The 21,016-nt window shown below is 37.6% G+C and overlaps 1 protein-coding gene across 1 annotated transcript in view; it reads right to left on the reverse strand.

The window, feature by feature from the left end:
- Adgrv1 (adhesion G protein-coupled receptor V1) overlaps nucleotides 1–21,016 on the reverse strand; it is a 595,268-nt gene that overhangs the window by 439,856 nt on the left and 134,396 nt on the right. The window contains exons 43-51 of the mRNA XM_008829347.3: nucleotides 20,020–20,195; nucleotides 19,390–19,514; nucleotides 16,935–17,092; nucleotides 16,681–16,827; nucleotides 16,259–16,366; nucleotides 13,322–13,586; nucleotides 12,522–12,644; nucleotides 2,141–2,363; nucleotides 1,562–1,766 (exon numbers count right to left, since the gene is read on the reverse strand). Of these exons, the coding sequence (XP_008827569.1) occupies nucleotides 1,562–1,766; nucleotides 2,141–2,363; nucleotides 12,522–12,644; nucleotides 13,322–13,586; nucleotides 16,259–16,366; nucleotides 16,681–16,827; nucleotides 16,935–17,092; nucleotides 19,390–19,514; nucleotides 20,020–20,195 (1,530 nt within the window). The remainder of the gene's footprint in view (nucleotides 1–1,561; nucleotides 1,767–2,140; nucleotides 2,364–12,521; nucleotides 12,645–13,321; nucleotides 13,587–16,258; nucleotides 16,367–16,680; nucleotides 16,828–16,934; nucleotides 17,093–19,389; nucleotides 19,515–20,019; nucleotides 20,196–21,016) is intronic.

Consider the following 21,016-nt stretch of genomic DNA (forward strand, 5'->3'; position numbering starts at 1 on the left):
CACCTCTATGGGGGCATGGGGGGACACCCCCCTCTCTGTGTGTGTGTGTGTGTGTGTGTGTGTGTGTGTGTGTGTGCGCGCGTGTGTATGACCTTGGGGAGTCAGTTCTCTCCTTCCACCAAGTGGGTTCCACATATTAAATAACCCTAACAATAACAAAAGCTCTCAAGCAAGCAAATGGAGGCTCGGCTTTCTAGAGGCAGTGTGAGGAGATGGAAAGGCTCTGAGCCATAGTGACATGGGGTGATATGCAACCAACCCACGAACCTAAAGTCCACCTTCTCTGTGGATGCACCCTTAGTGTATAAGCCTAGTTGAACTAGGTTTTTCTTATATACAAAAGATTTCATAAAAGGATGTAGAATAGCTCTAGATTTAACTGGTTAAGACATCAGAATGTACTTTGCAAATAGGAATAAATGACCCAATAAATATGAATGTTTACATTTTTGCTCACTGGTAAAGGAACAGGAAGTCTGGGCATAAGGGTGGACCTGAGAATATCTGCATGGTTCTTTTCTTGAGGCAGAAGTATCTAAATGTGCACAGTGCACACAGTTATAAGCTCCCGCCCCATTCCTCTTCCAAATGATGCTGTATTTGTAGGTGGTGTGTATGCCATAGAGTGTAGTGAGTCTAGAATCTGTTCCATCATTGCCTTTGGTTTTTTTGTTTGTTTGTTTGTTTGTTTGTTTTGTCTTTTTGAGACACGGTCTCCCTGTAGCCCCAGCTGTCCTGGAACTCACTATGTAGACCAGGCTGACCTTGAACTCAGAGATCCGCCTGCTCTACCTCCCGAGTGCTGGGATTAAAGGCGTGCACCACCACGCCCGGCTTCATTGCCATTTTTTAAAGGCTAACAGCAGAGGCAAACTACTGGAAAAGACCAAGCAGTAATATTTTATATTCAATGCTATAAAAAGAACAAGTAAACAAAGGAGCTAGAGAGATAGCTCGGGAGTTAAGAGCACTGGCTGCTCTTGCAGAGAACCCAGGTTCAGTTCTCAGCACACAGATGGTGGTTAACAACCATCTGTAACTCCAGTTCCAGGGGAAACTGATGCCCTCTTCTGACCTCTGCAGGCACTGTACAACACGGGTGCAGGCAATGCGCTCACAACACACACACACACACACACAAAAATAAATAATAAATAAATAAATAAATAAATAAATAAATAATAGCAAGCAAACAAATAAAAATAAACTAGAAAGATAGCTTAGCAGTTAAGAATCTATACTGCTCTTCCAGAGGACTTGAGTTCAGTTCCCAGTGCTCATGTCAGGAGGCTCACAACTACCTGTATATAACTCCAACTTCACAAACAAATAAAAATAACTAGGACAAAGTGTCCCAGAGAATCCAGTGTTTAAGTTTATAAATTTCAATGTCAGTAGAATTCACGTTAGAATGTAGAGTAGGAGATGGGGCAGTGGTAAGAGAAGGGACAAGACTGAAGGTAGGGTAAGTATAGTTCATTGAGTGCTTATTAGAAATAATTTGTAAATACAATGAACACACAATTTTGACTTATAAGTGTAGAATCTTCACTCTTGTTACCTGGGCAAATGCTACAACTCCATAGGCATCATCATTAGACAGAATAGTGACTCTCACATAACCATTAACACCAATCTCTGCTCCTCCTTTGGGATTTTTCAGCTGAACTCTGAAGGATTCTTCTTCTTCTGGAACTGTATCATCAAGGATGGTCACTGCTATTGTGGCTTCTCTGTCACCAGGTTCAAATATCAATTCACCTGAACTAGCACAGGAAGTACACATAAGTCAACAACAGCCAATAAATGACAGGCACAGTAGGTCAGCATGAAATTCTCATTACACAGAATACTACTGAAGTTTTAGAAGGATAAAATATTCCATAAATAAAATTTAATACAAAATATTTATATAATACTGATGAACTTGGTAGACTAGATACTAAAAATATACCCATAAGCTGAGCCTTCACTTGGCTGCTTGTAAGCTTTCATTATGGCTAGGACTACAGTTATATCTACAAACACAAACTTCTGGCTTATTAATAGATCCTATATTTTATACAAGACAGTCACTGAGACAGAGAAATGCTAAGTTGTGGCTAGAATAAAAATGCTAAACATAAAATACTGAACCTACCTGGGAACAAAGTCAGACTGGCTGGAGATGTAGGTCAGCTCATACAAATGAGAGTGAATAGCTCCCACTAAGGCAATTAAATTCTTGCTTGAATTAAGTGACTTCACTGTGACAAAAGCAGCATCATGAGCAGCAGGTGCTTCCAGAACAAAAGAGAACTCATGCAGCTCCGAATTCCAACAGTAAAGAGCAGACAGCTCTTGGCCAGTTAAAAGTATGTGGACTGCAAAAAGGAAAAGAAAAGGGAAGAAGAGTGAAACAGCCGCCACCACACACCCGCTCCGTGGATACAAAGGAAAACCTTTCCAAAGCCCAAGGTTCCACACTGATTTCCACAATCACAATAAACAGAACTCAGCTTTTGAAGTAACAGGATGTAATATTTGAGTGTTGTGCACTGACCAATTCAGCTTAAAAATAGAAAATCCTGGGCTGATAAAACCCACGTGGATTTTGGGTTCTTTTGTGTCCATCTTTAAGTTTATATAAAAATAAAATTTAAAGAGAAAAATACCCATAATCTCATCACTAAATGTCTCATTTCTGTATTTTCTTCTCCAGTCACCATCACATGAATTTATAATTGACAGTTGTAACAAGTGTAAACAGAAAGTTAACCATCTTCTATATAATTCTAGTATAGTTTAATGTGTTTCTACAAAGTACTCAAATTTTTAATTTTTAAAATTTTTTCTTGTTTATGTTGCATGCATGTCTGAGTATGGGGGTACATGCATGCCTGTGGGGGGTGTATATGGGTGTGGGTGTACGTATGTAAGTCAGAGAACAACCTTAGGGACTCAGTTCCCTCCTTCCACCATGTGGGCTCCAGGGCTGAACTCAGATCATCAGGTTTGGCCACAAAAACCTTTACTTAACTCTGACCCACCTCGCTGACACAAGTTTCTAATTTTAATATGCATAGGTAATAATCTGTATGATTGTTTTCCAGTATAATTTCCATAGGCTGGACATTTCTGTTTGAAATTTAATTTTTCATTATTAAGCAGAGACAGGATACTTATTATTTTCACTTGAAAAGTTATTAAGATATTGTGCCTAACACTAAACAATCTTCAATCACAAATGGACCGGGAGGATGAGAAACTATAGAGAAATATGCACAAATCCAGCATTGAAGGAAAGCATCCTGGAGCATTAAGTTATTAAAGAAGACTGAATGAAAATTAAATAGTTAACATGAATCTAGCAATCTCGACTCTCTTCCAAATGTTAGCCCATGTTACAGTGAAAATCAACATCCTTACTCCTATGTATCAAGAACTGATCATTTTTGCTTTAGCAATTCAATTTAGGTACAATCACGTTACTTAGTGTTGCACAAATGTAAAGATTAAGAAAAGTGCTAATAATAAATAAATGGTTGTATAGTTTTCATAGCACTTTATAAGACTACCGACATTCAGGAAATAACAAACTTGGATAGTTCTCAGTGTTGCTCATGCTGATCAACAGTCTCAACCAAGATCATAAAATGATGTGAACACCACTGATTGTGTCTTCACCTTCAAATAGGAAGTAAACTGATCACTGAACATTCAAAGTAAAAATGCAGTGTGAGAAGCCTCAAGTGTAGATACAGATACTCCTCCTGTTAACCATGCTAATAGGCCTATTATGAGTTGAAAATACCATAAGGCAAATATATTTAATAATCTTAACCTACAGAACATCACAGCTTAGCCTGGCCTATCCTAAACTTACTCAGAACTGATATTAGCCTATAATTGGGAAAAACCATCTAATATGAGCCTGTTTTATAGTCAACTGTTGCATGTCTCCTGTAATTCATGGATTTCAGTACACTGTACAGAACGCAGCCTCAGAGGTATACTCCCGTGGTCACATGGCCAGCTGAGCTGTGCTCACTGCTACTGTTCACCATTATAGCAAGGACTGTACTATAGTGGTATCACTAGACCAGGAAAAGGCCAACATTCAAAGCATAATCTTCACTGAATGTACATCACTTTCATATCATTTTAAAGCTAAAAGTTTGAGAAATCCTAAGTTGAATTCTCGTAGGACAGAAAACATCTGTATATATAGCCAGAGGGATTTTCTCTGAAAATAAACATTTGCATTTTATTTTTAATTATATTTTATTTATTTATGTATTTAGTGTGTATGTGTGCCATGTCATCCAAGTGACAGTCAGAGGACAGCTTGCAGAAACCTGCTCTCTTCTTCCACTTGTGAGCCCTGGGGATTAAATTCAGGTCATCTGTCTTGTGGCAAGTTCATTTCCACACTGAGCTACCTCACTGACCAAAAGTTTTGTTTTTGGGGGCAGGGGGGGTTTGGCTTTTATAAAAAAATTTTACTGAATTTTTGTGTATTTCATACAGAATATCTTAATCATCTTGACATCCCTTTCCCCATTGGCTCCATCCTACAGCTTCCCCATCACTGGAATTCATACATCCTGTCATTTGTGTTAAGGCCTATCATATCAAGTTAGTGTCCTCAGATGTCCCTCAGTGCAAGTTCATCCACTGAGGTCTAGTCAGCCTATCTAGAGTTTCTCCCTTTAAGAAGATCAGCAATTCCTCACCCAGAAGTAATCAGCTACCAAAAATTATTTGACTAAGATGGGGGCCTTTTGTCCATTTCCAAAGTTCTGTGCTGGGTTTTTGTCTAAGTTTGCATGGGTCTTGTATATGCTGACACCATTGCTGAAGGTTCATATGAGAAGGGTCTTAGGAGACTGTAGGACTATTTGCATATGGTCATGCACCTCCTCTCTGCCTCTTACAATTTTTCTACTCTCTCTTCCACAATGGTCCCTGAGCTCTGGGTGGGATTCCTGTCCAAGGACCCACACTCTGTAGACTCTTATTTCCACGTTTTGGTTATTTGTGACCTTTTGTGTTCCTGTCCTCCGCTGCATGAGGAAGCTTCATTGATGAGAATTAAAAGATGCATTAGTGTTCTCTTCATCTCTTGTTCTATGTTCCGTGAGCCTTTGGTGTAGAGGTTGCATCCTAGATGTGCCACTTAGGCTTGGTCAGTTCACAGACAATCTCTGTGTATGACCAGTTGTGGAACTCTGTAATAATCTCTGTCTGTTGAAAAAGAAGCTTCTTTAATGCATAGTGACTGGGATACTTGTCTGTAAATTTAAGGATCCATATTTTGCAAATACTAAGAAATTACATTTGTCTAGGGATGTGACAGCCTTGGCCAAAATTATACAGGCTATAGCCACAGCTTGATTGCCTCCTAGAACTTTAAGGTAAAACCCTATTGCTGAATATAGGGCATACTTCAGATACAGGTTTTGGAGCAATGGAACTAGAACTGACCTGGAAGCCACCTCCCCTGAAGGCTAGCTCTCATAGCTTTGGAGACCACTACATAAGCTGGCAAGGGAGAATATCAATCAAAGATGGTCCAACCCCAGCTTCAAGACCAAAAAACCACATCAATGAATGGGACAGCAAATGACATTGGTACAGTAGTGGCATTTTTATCTTGGGGGTAATCAACAGCTACTTAATTGTACTTGAAGCTCAATCAGTGGGAGGAAACTCACATGTGATACAGTAAACCTAGCCAAATACACATAGCTTGAGAGGTCACACCTGGCTTTCACATAGGTGCTGGGGAGTTGAACTCAGTTCCTCATACTTGGAAACAGCAGGCACGTTACCCATGGAACCATTTTCCTACTTACATTCCTCCCACAAATTTTACTTTTTAAATATACTTTAGAGAATATTTGTAAGCCAAGTATGGTGGTATATGCCTGAAACTTCAGCACTTAGGCTGAGGCAGAAGGACTGTGAATATAAGGCCAACCTAAGCTACATAGTAAGATCCCCCCCAAAATAACAAAAGCATATATGCAAATGTATAGGAATATGCATGCTCAAGTCAAAAAAAAATTTTTGAGACGGTCTCCCTGTAGCCCCAGCTGTCCTGGAACTCACTATGTAGAGCAGGCTGGCCTTGAACTCATAGAGATCCACCTACCTCTGCCTCCCAAGTGCTGGGATTAAAGGCGTGCATTACCACGCCTGGCTTAAGTTATATTTTTTAAGAACATTGAATTCTTTTTTTTTTTTTGGACAGGAAATATTTTTATTATACCTGCAAAAAAAATCCTTCCACAAACTTTTATATATTGCATAAAGGCAGAATATAATTTTTAATATTCAAATCCAATTTGAGACTTTACTATATAATTTACTATATTTTTACTATATAATTACCACGCCTGGCTTAAGTTATATTTTTTAAGAACATTGAATTCTTTTTTTTTTTTTGGACAGGAAATATTTTTATTATACCTGCAAAAAAAATCCTTCCACAAACTTTTATATATTGCATAAAGGCAGAATATAATTTTTAATATTCAAATCCAATTTGAGACTTTACTATATAATTTACTATATTTTTACTATATAATTCACGATGCAAATTGAAGTTTCTTTCCTTCCTTTCTTCCTTCCCTCCCTCCCTCCCTCCCTCCCTTCCTTCTTTCCTTTAAAGACAAGGTCTTACTATATAACACTAGATAGCCTGGAACTCATTTTGTAGACTGGGCTGACCTCAAGCTCACAGAGGTCCACCAGCCTCTGCCTCCAGAGTACTGGGATTAAAAGTGTGTGCCACCACACACAGCTGCAAATTTTAATTTCTTACTCTTTTTTTCCCCAGTTAATTATTTATTTAATAACCACATACTTAAAAGAATCATTTCATTACAACAGCACTGACACATTAAATAACAATTTTCTGAGCTAAGATGCATCTTTTTCAAAATTGGCTGTAAATTTTTAGGTTTACAGTTGAATTATTACAGTTATACAATATTGTACTCAGTATAAACCCTATAAGACATAAAATTAAATGAGGTTTTAACCTTTAAAAAAGATGTCCATTTCATTATTAAAATACATAGTATCATACAGAAAAATGCGTTTTTAATGCAATTGACACTAAGATGTTTGCACATGCATTTCTAATCTCTGTATATCTGATTATTACTAGGGACAGTTGGTTACTTTCTGAGCTCCTTGACATCTGAGCATGGATATAAAGCTATCAGGTAGATTTCAATGGTAATGTTTTTCACATCTACTAATTATTATTTTTTTAATCATTATTTTTTAAATTCTTCCCACCATTCACCTCCTCAAGGCACTGCCAAGATTACCAGCTCGCCTGCCCTGAGGATTTCTTTTTCTTTAAGATTCTAATAAAATTATAAATGCTTAATTTTTTTTTTTTTTACAAAAACCTAGTACTCCCTAGAGGGGTCACCATAATTACAGTGCCACGCTGCAGTTACCTACAGAAATGAGGGCTCATTCTTCATGTTCTCTCTCAATTACCTGCTTATCATCAACCTCTATATATTTTACTTGTGATTTATTTTCTGGATCAATCTATTTTGACTTTTCACCTGTAACACCTACCTACCATTTTTCAACTTCCACGATCCAAAAATTCTAATTTGCAAAATGCCATGAATCCTCTTCCTAGATTCTATGTCATTCTACCATGGCATCAAAAAGATTCCTTTCTGAAACAGTCAGTGTTCTGGATAGCTTTAGTGTCAACTTCACACACCTGGGTTGAGGGAGCCTCAACTGGGGAATTTCCTCCATAGGACTGGCCTGTGGCCATGTCTGTGGGGCAGCTTCTTGATTGTTGAGTGATGTGAGAGGGTCCAGCTCACTGTGGGTGGTGCCACCCCTGGGCAGGTGGACCTGTGTTGCATAAGAAAGCAAGCTGAGCAGGGGCCAGGGAAGCAAGCCAGTAAGCAGTGTTCCTCCATGGCCTGTGCTCCAGCTCCTGCCTCCAGGTTCTTGCCCTGAGTTCCTACCTTGGGCTCCCTGATGAACTGCAACCTGGGAGATGTAAGCTGAATAAACCCTTTCCTCCCCACGTTGGTATTGGTCAGAATATTTTGTCACAGCAATGGAGAGACAAACTAGAACAAAAAGGATTTATTTCCTCACTCTCTTCCTCTCTCTCTTTCCCCCTCTCTCTTCCCTTCCCTCCTTCCCTTCACTCCCTCCTTCTCTCCATCACCTTCTCATAAGAGGTATGATAATTTTAGGATAAAGACAATAATCCATTCAGTCTGCATTTCACTTTCCTGATTAATCTTTGGCCACACTTTGGTGCCATTATTCCCTCATTACCTGTGTTTGAATGAGATTGCCTCTTTCCGGTTGTTTCCAAAAAGCACATGATCACTACAACCACTTGACCTCTTTGCACAGGCTATGTCCTTTGCTTTGAACCCACCTCATGGTTAATTCTTTGCCTCATTCACTCTTACTACCCATAGTTTCTAATTCTATGATTCTTTCTTTAAAAAGCTTTAAACCATCATAAGTCCTTTTTGTTTTGTGTTATGATTGTATTTTAAACAATTCTTTCATGGTAGTCATGTGTTAGAGCTATAAACTTGGTTATACAAACTCACACGTATATATAATGTCTCTTTCTTGGCTACATACTACCTTTGCAGGACAGGGATTATATGTGATTTTATTTACCTTTGTTTCCATCAGGTCTGCCAGTGTGCTTGGCATATTAAAAAAAAAAAAAAACTATTAACTAGTAAAGGAGTCAAGGAAGAAGGGAAAAGTAAGTCTACATATTCTTTCAGTCTTTGTCCTATTCATTTTTCCTCTTCCATTTACAGAAATCAGTCACCACACAATCAACTCTGTCAAGACTTTAACCAGCATAAATATGTGAACTCGTAGCCCTGGCTGCAATATAGTATTTTAAATAAAATATTTGACACATACAAAATAAGAAAGCCCTTGAACATGATTTAATGCATAATTTCAGCTTTCAGGGGATTTATAATAAGCTATTCTAAGTAATTACCTACAATCTTTTCATACTTTTACAACTTCAAGTCACAGAAACAAAAGAAACAGAGAGACCTTACAATGGGCCCCTTCATAAAACCTCTGGCAGAATTTCCCATAAATTCTTTTGGAAAGTATGCCTATTATTTTTTTTAATCTTTAAAAGAAATTCTATAGCTTCAATTAATGGCCCATCCATGCAGTATAATTTTTCCTTAAAAACATTCATTAGGCAGCTATTGTGAATAACAGTAAGTGACTCAAGCAGACAGTTTGTCCACTTGAAAACTTTAGGTATAAGAGAAGCAAAAATTGAAAAGGTCCAAAAATCAAAGAAGAAGTACAAAAAACTGAACAAAACATAACGAAAGATATAAAATATATTCAGTAAATCAATTGTTAAGTGAGTAAGAAAGTCAGCCCCATTGTTCATACCCAGACAGGATCACAATGCATTCCCCTGTCCATGTGTGAAGGATGTAGAGGGTGAGCAGAATAGGGATGGGACTATTCTGAGGACAGAGTGAGGCAGTGTGGAGGCTGGAAAGCCACATGACAGGGAGGGTTAAATGCACCAGTGTCTGAGAGAATATGGTAGGAATGGGGAGCTTAGGAGCAAGAAAGAAGTAAGAAACACTGCGACAAAGCACAATTACATAAAAAGAAGCTGGTAAGCAATGAGGGGATAATCTCTGATTCCGACTCAATTTAGGGTTCCTAGACCTAGAGCCACAAAGCCCAACAGAGAAAGCAGGAATCACAGTACCACAGAGCTAAGCTGTAAATCAGGCTCCTCTAGATTTATGCTACGCCAGTCTCCTCAGTACTGTTTACTGCATCCATTTTAACTGTGTGAGTTCACCTATCGCCAGGCAATGGACAGTCTGTGAAATCTAAACCCCTGATCATCTCCTGATTCTGTTCCTCACCTCTAACCACCTGGAATGTTTCTACGTCACTTAAACTAAGGATACCTAGCACCAAGCTGGTAGGTGCTTGATATCCTGGTACCTTTCCAATGAAGGCATTTCTCTACAACGTTTCTTAATTTCAGTACTACTCCCCTCTTCATTGCTCCAGTGTAAGAGTTTTGCTTCCCACATGTGAACAGTCAGATATTCTTATGAATGATCATGTCTATATTCTTCTCCCACAAAAACCTTCACTTGTAAGTTCACATTCCAGCTCAGGACCTTCTTCAGTTATTGTCTAGGCAACTATAACATTTTTCATCCATACGGCTTACATCAAACCAAGGTAGGAGTATCAAACAGGACTTTAGCTTGTGCCTCTGAAATGCCTTTAAGGACTTCTCAGTAATACTTGGTATGATGTGGGGACTGCTAAGAGTCCAGGGGAGACTTTTAGAGAAACTCTCACAGTAATAAAAAGATGTTTGTCTGTTCACTCTTGTGTGAGTGTATGATCAAATTTCCAGAGTCTATGTGTCTGATTATACTGCAATAGATCAAATACAGATGCAGACATAAGAAACAGAAAGACAAATACCCCCTGATTCCTTTTATATAGGCCGAGAATCCTTTATCTGAAATGTAAAGACCAAAAGTGTTTCAGATTTCAGAGTTTTTCAGGTTTTGGACTATTTACATATATATATATATAAAATGTACTAAGAATGAGACATGAATATAAACACAAAATTCACAGTTCATCTTATACAAACTGCCTGAAGGTAACCCTATGCAATAGCTTTCACTAATTTTGAGCTTAAAACGAAGTGTTACGTCTATAATTTTTCACTTATGATATCACTTCAGATTTGAAAGTTTTGCAAAGGTGCATAAGAATCTTAAAAATCTGAACTCTTAGAAAAGAAAACTACAACAGAGCCAAGGAAATAGCTCAGTCAGTAAAAAAAAAATATCTGCAGCGTAACACGAGTTTAATCCCCAGAGCCCACCCACAAGAAAAGCAAACCCTGTTTGCTTGCATCTGTAATACAGGTACTCCTACAGTGAGGCAGAGATAAAGTCATCCTCTGTCTCCCTTACCTGTACTGTGATGTACAAAGACATACACACACAGACACACAGACACACACACACAGACACACACACACACACAGACACACACACACAGGAATCTTAAAAAAAGAAACCATGGAGGTGGTTTTCAGGGGCCTACAGAGCAGGGAATGGAAGGATATTGGTTAAAGCATAAAAGCCTTTGGCTATGGATAGTCCTGGAGAACCCATTGTACAGTGTGGTAACTGTACAATTAATAATGCATTATTCTGGTGGTTTGAATGAGAATGCCCCTCCCCCTGCTCTCCTGCAGGCTCCAATTATTTGAACACTTGGTTTCCAGTTGGTGATGGCGTGATGATGCTGTTGGGGAGAGTCATGGAACCGTTAGGAGGTGTGGCCATGCTGAAAGATGCATGGCACTGGCACTGAGTTCAATCTCTGGGACCACGATCTACATGGTGGAAAGAGAAAATCAACTCTCACCATTTGCTGGTTGTCCCTCTGACTTCCACAGGTAGGCTGTGGTACACACACACACACACACACACACACACACACACACACACACACAAACTGAATAAACAAATGTAAAAAATAAATTTTAAAGCAGGACTATGATTCAGCCAGACTGGCCTATGGCCGGCATTAGGTTTGGCTTTCTGCTTCCTCTGAGCATCTCAACAAGAACTGTGAAGACTCACTAAGTATGTGCCCTCTGGACACAGCTCGTATCCACATGTGCAGCATCCTAACCAGCTTACCACACACACACACACTAGCCTCAGTTTCCTCTGTCACTGGCTCACACAGCAACTCCCTGCCAACCCTGGAAGAATCTTTCAGCATCCAGATGGCAGATATAATATGGGTTCTCAGTAGCAGACCTCATACAGTGTTTTAAAATACTGCTTATGTTCACGTGTGTGGACTAAAGTACAGAGAGCCATTTCAAATAAAGAAGGAAGGGAGAGTGAAGGTCAGCACAACTCTAGCAATCAATTTCTGCCTTTAAAGGAAAACAATAAATGTATTTGTTATACCCTTACACCTACTTTTACATTTTAAAAATATGTATGTAATAACAATCTTCAATTTCTCTAGAAAAAAAAGAGACCAAACACAGATAAATACACTATTTTTTACTTCATTACTATTTCCTCCCCATATTTCAGTCACTCCTATTCAAACACAAAAGTACCCATTTTGAAAGTATCAATCCTTTTGAAATTCTAAGACTTCTAGGTGGATTACTGTAAAGATCTGATTTTATACTCCTATTGAAATATTCAGTCTTGCCAACTTTGTTGGTGCACACCTTTAATCCCAGCACTTGGGAGGGAGAGGTAGGTTGATCTCTGTAAGTTCCAGGTCAGTCAATGTCTACATAGTAAAACAATGTTTTGAAAACAAAAACAAAAACAAAAAAACAAACCTAGGCCTCTGACAATATTTCATTGTATCTAGATTCAGTAAGACTGACATCTGTCTGGTTTTCTACACACATTAAAACTGGCTAGCAGTTGTGTCCTTACCTATTCCAGAAGCTGGTGTAAAGTAATGTATTCTGTTAACAGTAGCAAAATCCAGGGACTGAAAATACCTGAAAGAAGACTGTCCCATCTCCCAGATGAAAATAACGATTGTATTCTGATCTCCTATAATTAACAAATAAAAATCAAATCTTAAGGCAAGAAGCTATACCAAAAAAATGACAAAATTTCACAGTCTAATTATAATAAAATATTAAATTTGATTTAAAAAACAAATTTCTACAGAATACATCTAGTTGAGCAAAAGCCCAACTTGGCAGGGAACACTGAAAAATCACTTTGTATTCATCACACGAAGCACATGCCTGGCTCACCACTTACCAGGAGAAAGGACAAGAAGCAAATTTTCATTTTTTAGGTGTCAAAATTGTATCCTTGAATATGGCAATAAACAGAAGAAAGCATGTTCTTGTGCTGCTTTTGAATCAGTTTTAGCAAAAGTTACAAGACACAATTCATACTCTAAATATTTGCTCTCACCCCAAGCATACTTGTATAAAAAGCTCTAACCCTGGAACATTGAGTACAAAATCTTGAGGCCTCATCACTTTGTCTGTCTACTCCTAATTTCATTTTAATCATAGTTTCAATTGGTAGTTCAGAATACCACAAGATTACAGGAAGAATGCTTTCTTTTTCTTTGCAAAACCCACTTACAACTGACAGTTAATACTGACAATCAAGAAATAGTCTATGAATCAGCAAAAATAGAGATTATGTCATATAAAACACATAATTTTAGTAAAAACTGTATATCAACTACAAGCACTTTATCTTCTCACCTAAAAAGGTGTTTCTGGCAAAAATTAAGTAAATGTCATCGCCTGAGGACAAGGCCTCAACTTGTGTTGTCCCACTGACTGGAACTTCTTGAAAGTTAATAAACTGACTGCCAGACCATCTGAATAAAAGGACATTTAGCCAGATATTGTCCTGGGAAATGGCTAAGAAGACAGTGCCTCCTCTGCTGAACAAGGCCATGGTCAGCACACCCTGGACAGGCAGTGTTTGATACGAGGCAAAGTTTCTTCCATTCCATCTGAAGACCTGCAGGAAATATTCAAATACAAAGCCTTTAATGACCAGGAATTCAACCCCTGTGAGAATTGAACCAACATCATAATCCCCTCTCCAGGGTCCTTCTGTTTAGTCGGGAAGATAGTGTTATAATGAGAAAAAAACAAAACTTATCCTGTGTGTGTGTGTGTGTGTGTGTGTGTGTGTGTTTGTGTATGTGTATATGTAGAATGAACAAAACAAAAGTAATTTGAGAAGCAATCAGCATAAAACATATATCAAGGTTATGGAAGTAAAAAAAATCAAAAAAAACAGGAGAGAATTGAGTTAAATATGAAAACCCTAGAATGAAATGCAGAATTCTTGATGCTGCAATATCATCACTGACAGCTCAACCAATAGATAAAAATAATCAGGCTCTTTTTCATCCTCATGGTAGCAAGCATACCAGGTTTCAGGGTAAGGAGCTGTGTACTTAACATTAAAACAAAGTCCATAATGTATCTGGTTATAAAACCTGGTCACCTTGACAGAGAGCTGATATACTTATTCAGGAAAACGTTAGAGGACATCAAGCCACAGATATATGGCTCCTTTTTGGATCTTACTATTAAGAGAAGATAATAAACATATCAATAAGTTAATGAATGCAGACTATACAGTGAGATGAGCTCTGAAGTGAAATGTTAATGATAAATAATTATACCAACACAATAGGTATGATGCATCAGTGTCCTGAGAAAGTGAGGAAATATGGTAATACAGTGGATATTAAAAACTTATAATGTATTATAAGTGTAATTGGAAATCACTGAACAGTTTTAACTTGAGGAGCAACACAAGCCAATGCTGTTAAGATAACTGCAGCTACTCAAAAGAGAACGGATCTGAGGAGGTAAGAGGATTCTAGAGGTGAGCTCAAAGTGCTCTAACGAGAGACTGAGAAATAACAGGGGCACAGCTTAGAGATGAGAAGTGGACAGACATCTGTATTCAAAATATTATCAAGACAGTTCATCAAAAACAGTTAAGGATAAATTAGCTGTAAAAGAACAGAGAGCAATAATCAAGCAGGGGACAACCACAGTTCCCTCATGAACAACTGTACTTATGGGGCTGTTGTTGTCTGAGATAAAAACAAAAACCAGTACAAGCTCCATGGAAGAAACAAGTTCAGGTTGAGAAATGTTAAATATTACACACTTAGAATATATTTAAGTGGGGTCTGGAGAGATGGCTCAGTGGTTATGGACAAAGAAAAGGCTACAGATAAAATTTGGAAGACATTGGCCTACAGTTGGTATGCAAAGTCACAGACTTGATAAAAGTGCCCAGAGCTAAGTTTGAGGAAGAAAAAGGAAACCTGAATTGTGAAACTCCAAGATTGTTCAGGCTAGAAAAGGAGAGGGAGTAGCAGTGGTGCCTCAGAAAGATGGGCAGTAGATGAGGTGAGGGAGGGGGAGGGAGGAAGGCAGAGGCAGGGGAGAAAGTGAACATGAATTGATATTATAACCAAGAGAAAAGACAATTCAAGTCTGAGGATACAATGACTGACATATACTGATGTGGAGCAGTCTCAAGGATGACACATCCCACAGATTTGGCAACCCAGGCATCACCAGTGCACATGAGAAACTGTATTAGCTACCTGTCTTGTTATGACAAAATACTCTGACAAAAGCACCAGAAGGAAGGCTTTGTTTTGGCTCACAGTTCCAGGGGTAGAATCGCTGTGGAGAACTCATGGTGGCAAGAGTTTGAGGAAGCTGGTCACAGTTTCCTCAGTCAGGAAGGAGGGAGAGATGCATGAAGGCTCATGCTCGGCTCATGTTTTTAGTCAGTCAAGGACCACAGGTGATATGAGTTGGGTCTTCCAATCTTAACTAACCTAATCCACATAATCCCTCACTGTCTCACCCAGAGGCTAACCTTATCTAATTTATTGTCAAGCTGACAATATTAACTATCACAGGACCCAAGACCAAGTAAGAGGAGACTTCTGCCAAGTAGAAGGGGATGAGATCAGGCGACTTTCTTTTTAAACTGAGCAATTCTGGAACATTTTTGCTAAGTGTATCAATCCCCAAGGGAGAGAAGCTCAGCAATGGACGCCAATAACTACAACCTCTGAAGGCAGATGGGTGGCCAGTGTGAGAGCCGGCTTCCACAGGATACTTCCTCCACTATGAGCAGAGGAAGAGAAACAAGACTGGATTTCAAGTGTTGTGAAACTTAGCAAACCTCCTTCTGGTAGTGTTCATATCAAGAGAGTCACTAGCCGAAAACAAAGAGCTAAGAAACATCTACAGAAGTCTGAGTGACAAAAATATCAAACGAGCAGCACTGAGATTAGAAATGCAGTGTGCTAGGAAAACGTGACATCTGTGATGTGAGCCTGAGAGCCCACTTAGCAATGTCATTTATGAATTTTTAGTGATAGCAACTGCCTAGTTGTGTGATTTTTCTCCATAGTGTTTTCTAATTCAATTACATTCTAATCAAATGTCCATGACACTATTCAATGGAAAAAACTCTAATATTCGTAAACCTGCTCTTCAGAAATTAACTATGACCAATCAATTATCATTCTACCCTACCATGATCAAAATATTGCTTTCTTTATACAAAGCCTAGAGACCAGATAGATTTCGATTTAAGTATTTTTCCAAAGGGGAAAAATTTTCACATTAAAAGAATCACACCTGAGTTAATTCCGAATCATTTCTTTGACTTGCAATGATTAAGTAATCTTGACCATCTGAAGTAAAATACCTGACTTGACAACTTTCTGAAACAACGATTGTCTGTACCTGCAAGGAACACAAAAGGACGGGGGTAAACATTCAAAGGACTTGCACTCTGGGACCGAGTACAGTAATAGCATGTATTAGCATCTGAACTAAGACTTGAAAAATTATTTTGGATTAGAGGTCATGCATACGTAAGCATCACTTGAAGACAAAAATGCCCTTGCACTGAGAAACCTTGATACGATGCCTATCAAATTGCAAAAAGCTTTATTATATTAATATAGAACATACAATATCTATCATATTGATTAATCTTACAAATTTGAATTGCCCTTGAGTCAAGAATCTGTGGGAAAAGTAAGGATTTGTTTTACCAGGAATAATTTAAATCCAGCTGTGAATGTGTATACACTGTTCATGGAAGGCTTTTCTCCATCTCTCACGTCATGAGTAATCACGAAGTAGGGGGAGACACCAATATTAAACGCTTCACAAGTCTTAGGATTTTCCATATTTAAATCCTGGGAAATAGTAACTAATATCAGTAATCAATGCTACATCAAAACTGTTCACATACATTTTATTTGTGTACCATAAAACAAACAAACAAAAAAAAAATGATATTTACCTCAAATGGAAGAAAAGTCCCTTGCCATCGGTAAATAGTAAATGAGGATTTTCTTAACATTATACCATATACTGAATCTTCAACAGTAAAGAAACACCAGCCAGATGCTGACTTGTCAAAGAAACTTTGAAATACGGAAAAGACAACATCCATTCCCCCTAAAACAATAAAAAAGTCATTATTTAATGGTGTATAATCCCTTCTAAATCTTATCTCTTTTAATTTATTAAACAGTGAAACTATTGAGTTTATTAGAAATAAGATCCTATGGGGTGTGTACGTGTGCATGTGTGTGTGTGTGTTTGTGTGTGTGTGTGTGTGTAGCCAAAAAGGCATTAGGAAGCTTAAAATAGTAATTAAAATTGCCAATTAAAAAATATATAAGCTATTTTGCTTCATATCGTGCAATCTTTTTCAAAGTCTATTCAAAAATAAATACTAAATACATATTTTCAAAGAGAAATACACTAAAAATGACTTTTATCAGCTTTCAAAGTTATCAAAATATAGCTAAGAAGTTTCAAAATGATAAATATGCATTATAAAAACATGCTAAATGGTACTTTCAAACTTATACCTAATAATTTAAAAGCCCGACCTCCAATGATTTCTCACTTTCCAATTTATATACTTTAAGAATGCCTATTGACATACACATACCACAAATTACCTAATAATATCTAAGTTTTATCAAATTGCTATAAAATAATATGTCCTAAAATTATGTGTATTATCAAAAAAAAAAAGAAAACCTAAAAGAGAAAATGAGAAACAATTATTTTTTAAGGCTCTATCATGCATTGTCATGGCTGTTTCCAAAAGTTATTTTTAAGCTGTAGCTAATCCTATAAACATGATTGAACAAGAAAAATAAATAAATAAATCTAGACTCCATGCAAATGATCATATTTAGATTTAGTTCAAGAAAACACGTCAGTGCTTAAAAGTAATATCCACTAGAGACTTCCTTTCCTAAAAATTCAACATTTTAAATTCTTATTTTGCCACCATTTACTTTTGTTTGTTTGGTTGGTTGATTGGTTTGTTTGGGGGTTTTTTGAGACAGGATCTTCCTACAGCCCCAGCTAGCCCAGAACTCACAATGTAGACCAGGCTGGCCTTGATCTCAAAGAAATTCTCTTGCCTCTGCTTCCTGAGTGCTGGGATTAAAGGCAAGGACCACCACGCCCGGATTTACTTTGCTACCATTAAAACAAGTTACGCAGCTTTTTCATTGAGTCCCAAATGATACTGACATACAGACAAATCTTTCACTTCAAGAAGACAGTGAATGTAGATTAAACAAAACACAAAACTACTGACATTTAAGACTCTCCAATCTCATGAGTACTTAAAAAAAAAATCACATGCAGAGGCCAAACAGGAATGAGAAAGCTACGAACAGGAACTCTCCCTCCTCCCCTCCTCCCCTGATTTTCCATATATATGGAGAAAGTATATATATAAAACTATATATACATATATATATATATAATATTTCTTAGAGAATGGGACGATCTTCCACCCAACTGTACAAGCTACCAACTCAGAATCATCCCTGGTATCTCCCTCACCTTCATATCCAATCCATCACTGATCCTAAGCTAACTTCACCTGTTACTTATTGCTCATCACCCTGCATTCTTTCTTTTCTTCTGTACCAACCAATGACATTATAAACACTGTCTTTAAAATGTAAATGCCATCATGTCACACCATCCTCATTTATGCCAACACCACTCAGAGGCTTTCCACTAAACCTAGGTTACAGGACTGACATCCAAGGAAGATTTTTCAAGTTCTTTAATGATCTGGCTTTGTCTAACTAACTGGAGTCAACATTTTCTCTTACTTCTAGGACCACTGTCCAATGAAGGTCTTCTCTTCTATGTGTGTTTACACGTCAAATCTCCTGCTTTAGCAGCCATTCATTGTCATCTCCAGCCAACTCCAATCCAGCTCTTTGCATTCAATCCCCATTCATCAATCAGCCTTAGTTCCAACACTGATTCTCCTCAGAAACTCTCACCCATGTTCTTAACACTTCCAGTTTCCTCTTTAAAATGTGTATTATAGTTCACAGTGTGAATTGTTTTATTTACTATATTTTTGGCAATCCTTAAATTCTAAGCTCCATGACATGAGCTGAATTCCAAGCCTAACACATGACAAGTATGCAATAAATATTGTGGATACTTTAACAGAATTAAATATCAGCTGTTTTTTTTTTTTGGTCTTTTTGAGACAGGGTCTCCTGACTCACTATGTAGACCAGGCTGGCCTTGAACTCACAGAGATCTGCCTGCTTCTACCTCCTGAGTGCTGGGATTAAAGGCGTGCCCAGCCTGCTCTGTTTTTACTAAATTAGTAAGATACAATTCATGGGAATAATGTAAGTTTTATGTATGCAAGAATTTTAGTTATACATCTTGTTCTTACAAGGAACTAAACATACTCATGCCAAAGGCTGTTTCCGAAATTGTCTCCCACTGCACGCTCACAGTTAAATCAATGCCGTTTGTACGGGACACATTTAGGTATATAGTCTTGTTAGCTTCTTCCGTGTCTATAGATGTAGCACTAAAAGAAAAACAATGGATTTTAGAAAGCAGAAAAAGTATATTACTGAATACACTTTTAAATTTTGTACACCTCACTGAAATCCGCACATTTTCTACATTAGAGATACTAGACTCCAGCATTTGAAAGTACTCATTTATAAAGAGGGTGTTTCTTAATACAAAAAGCAGAAATGTAACACCCCATAACTGTTACCGTAACAAATACCAAAGATCAGTAACCATACATAAAGTCACAATAAATTCTGTCATTCCTAAATTTCTTCACACATAACCCAAAGACATCTAATAGGGAAAAAGTGAACTAAAAATGAATTCTAAATAAAATTCTCAGCATATTAGTAAAATTAGATCCCTTAAAGTATTTTTAGGAAATAAAGTATTATATTTCTCGGCTCTCAGACATTTAAAAATTAGTGAGATATTAATCTCCTTCTACATCTTCTTAGTTCAAAATTGTTACCTACTTTCTTTCAGAATGTTAATTTTGTATAAATAACTGATACCTATTTTCAACAGCAGAGATGCTGAATAGTCCCAAAGGGGCCTGGTTTTGCAAAACTGTTATCAAGGTTTGAACACGCGCCCCTAGTCTAGCACCTCCAGTTGGATTAAACAAGGTGCAGACAAAATACTCATCCATTTCTGGTTCTGTGTCTAATATGGCAGATATATGCAGGGCCTGAAAACAAAATCAAAAAAATAAAGTTACCAGAATACATTGGTTTTGGAATACATATACAGAGAAATTAATTAAACATTTTGACAACATGTTTAAAAATATGACTTATTTTTCTATTTATATTTGATTCTCAAAATGTGATTACACAATTGCTTCAGGTTACTGGGGGACTTTTCAACACTGTGATCTGTGGCATTAAAATGTCTAAAAAGTAAGTAGTTAAAGGCATTTGAATATAAGACTGATTAAAGATCAGTTTTATGTGCTCATTTCTCCTTCCTTTTTTTCCTGTCCCAGCTGTGAAACTTCATTAATCTTATCCCTGTCTAAATGTTTGTCTGTGGGCATGGCAGGCAGAGCAGGTACAAACTAGAATCAATCCAAATGCTCACCAGCAAAACAAGAAACAAGCTGTGGCCTCATCAAGGAATGCAGCACAGCAATGAAGAATCAATGGAGAAAGACAGATGCAACAATGGATTTCAAGAATAATGTTGTGTGAAAGAAATCAAACACAAAATTTTAGATACTGTATGATTCTGTTTATGCAAAGCTCAAAACCCAGCCAAATGAGTCTTTGATTTTAACAATTAGAAAGCAGCTTTCTCTGGAAAGAGCAAGAGACAAAAACAGAAGCTTCTTTATAGTGGCAATTTAAAATATCTTATTCTGGGGGCTACAGAGATGTATCAGTGGTTAAGAGCACTGGCTATTCTTGCATAGTAACTGGGTTCAGTTCCCAGCATTCACATGGCAGCTAACAACCATCCATAACTCCAGTTCCAGGGGATCCCACACCCTCTTCTGACCTCTGTGGACGC

The sequence above is a fragment of the Nannospalax galili genome, unplaced genomic scaffold (assembly GCF_000622305.1).
Source record: "Nannospalax galili isolate Female #2095 unplaced genomic scaffold, S.galili_v1.0 scaffold173, whole genome shotgun sequence".
NCBI lineage: Eukaryota > Metazoa > Chordata > Mammalia > Rodentia > Spalacidae > Nannospalax > Nannospalax galili.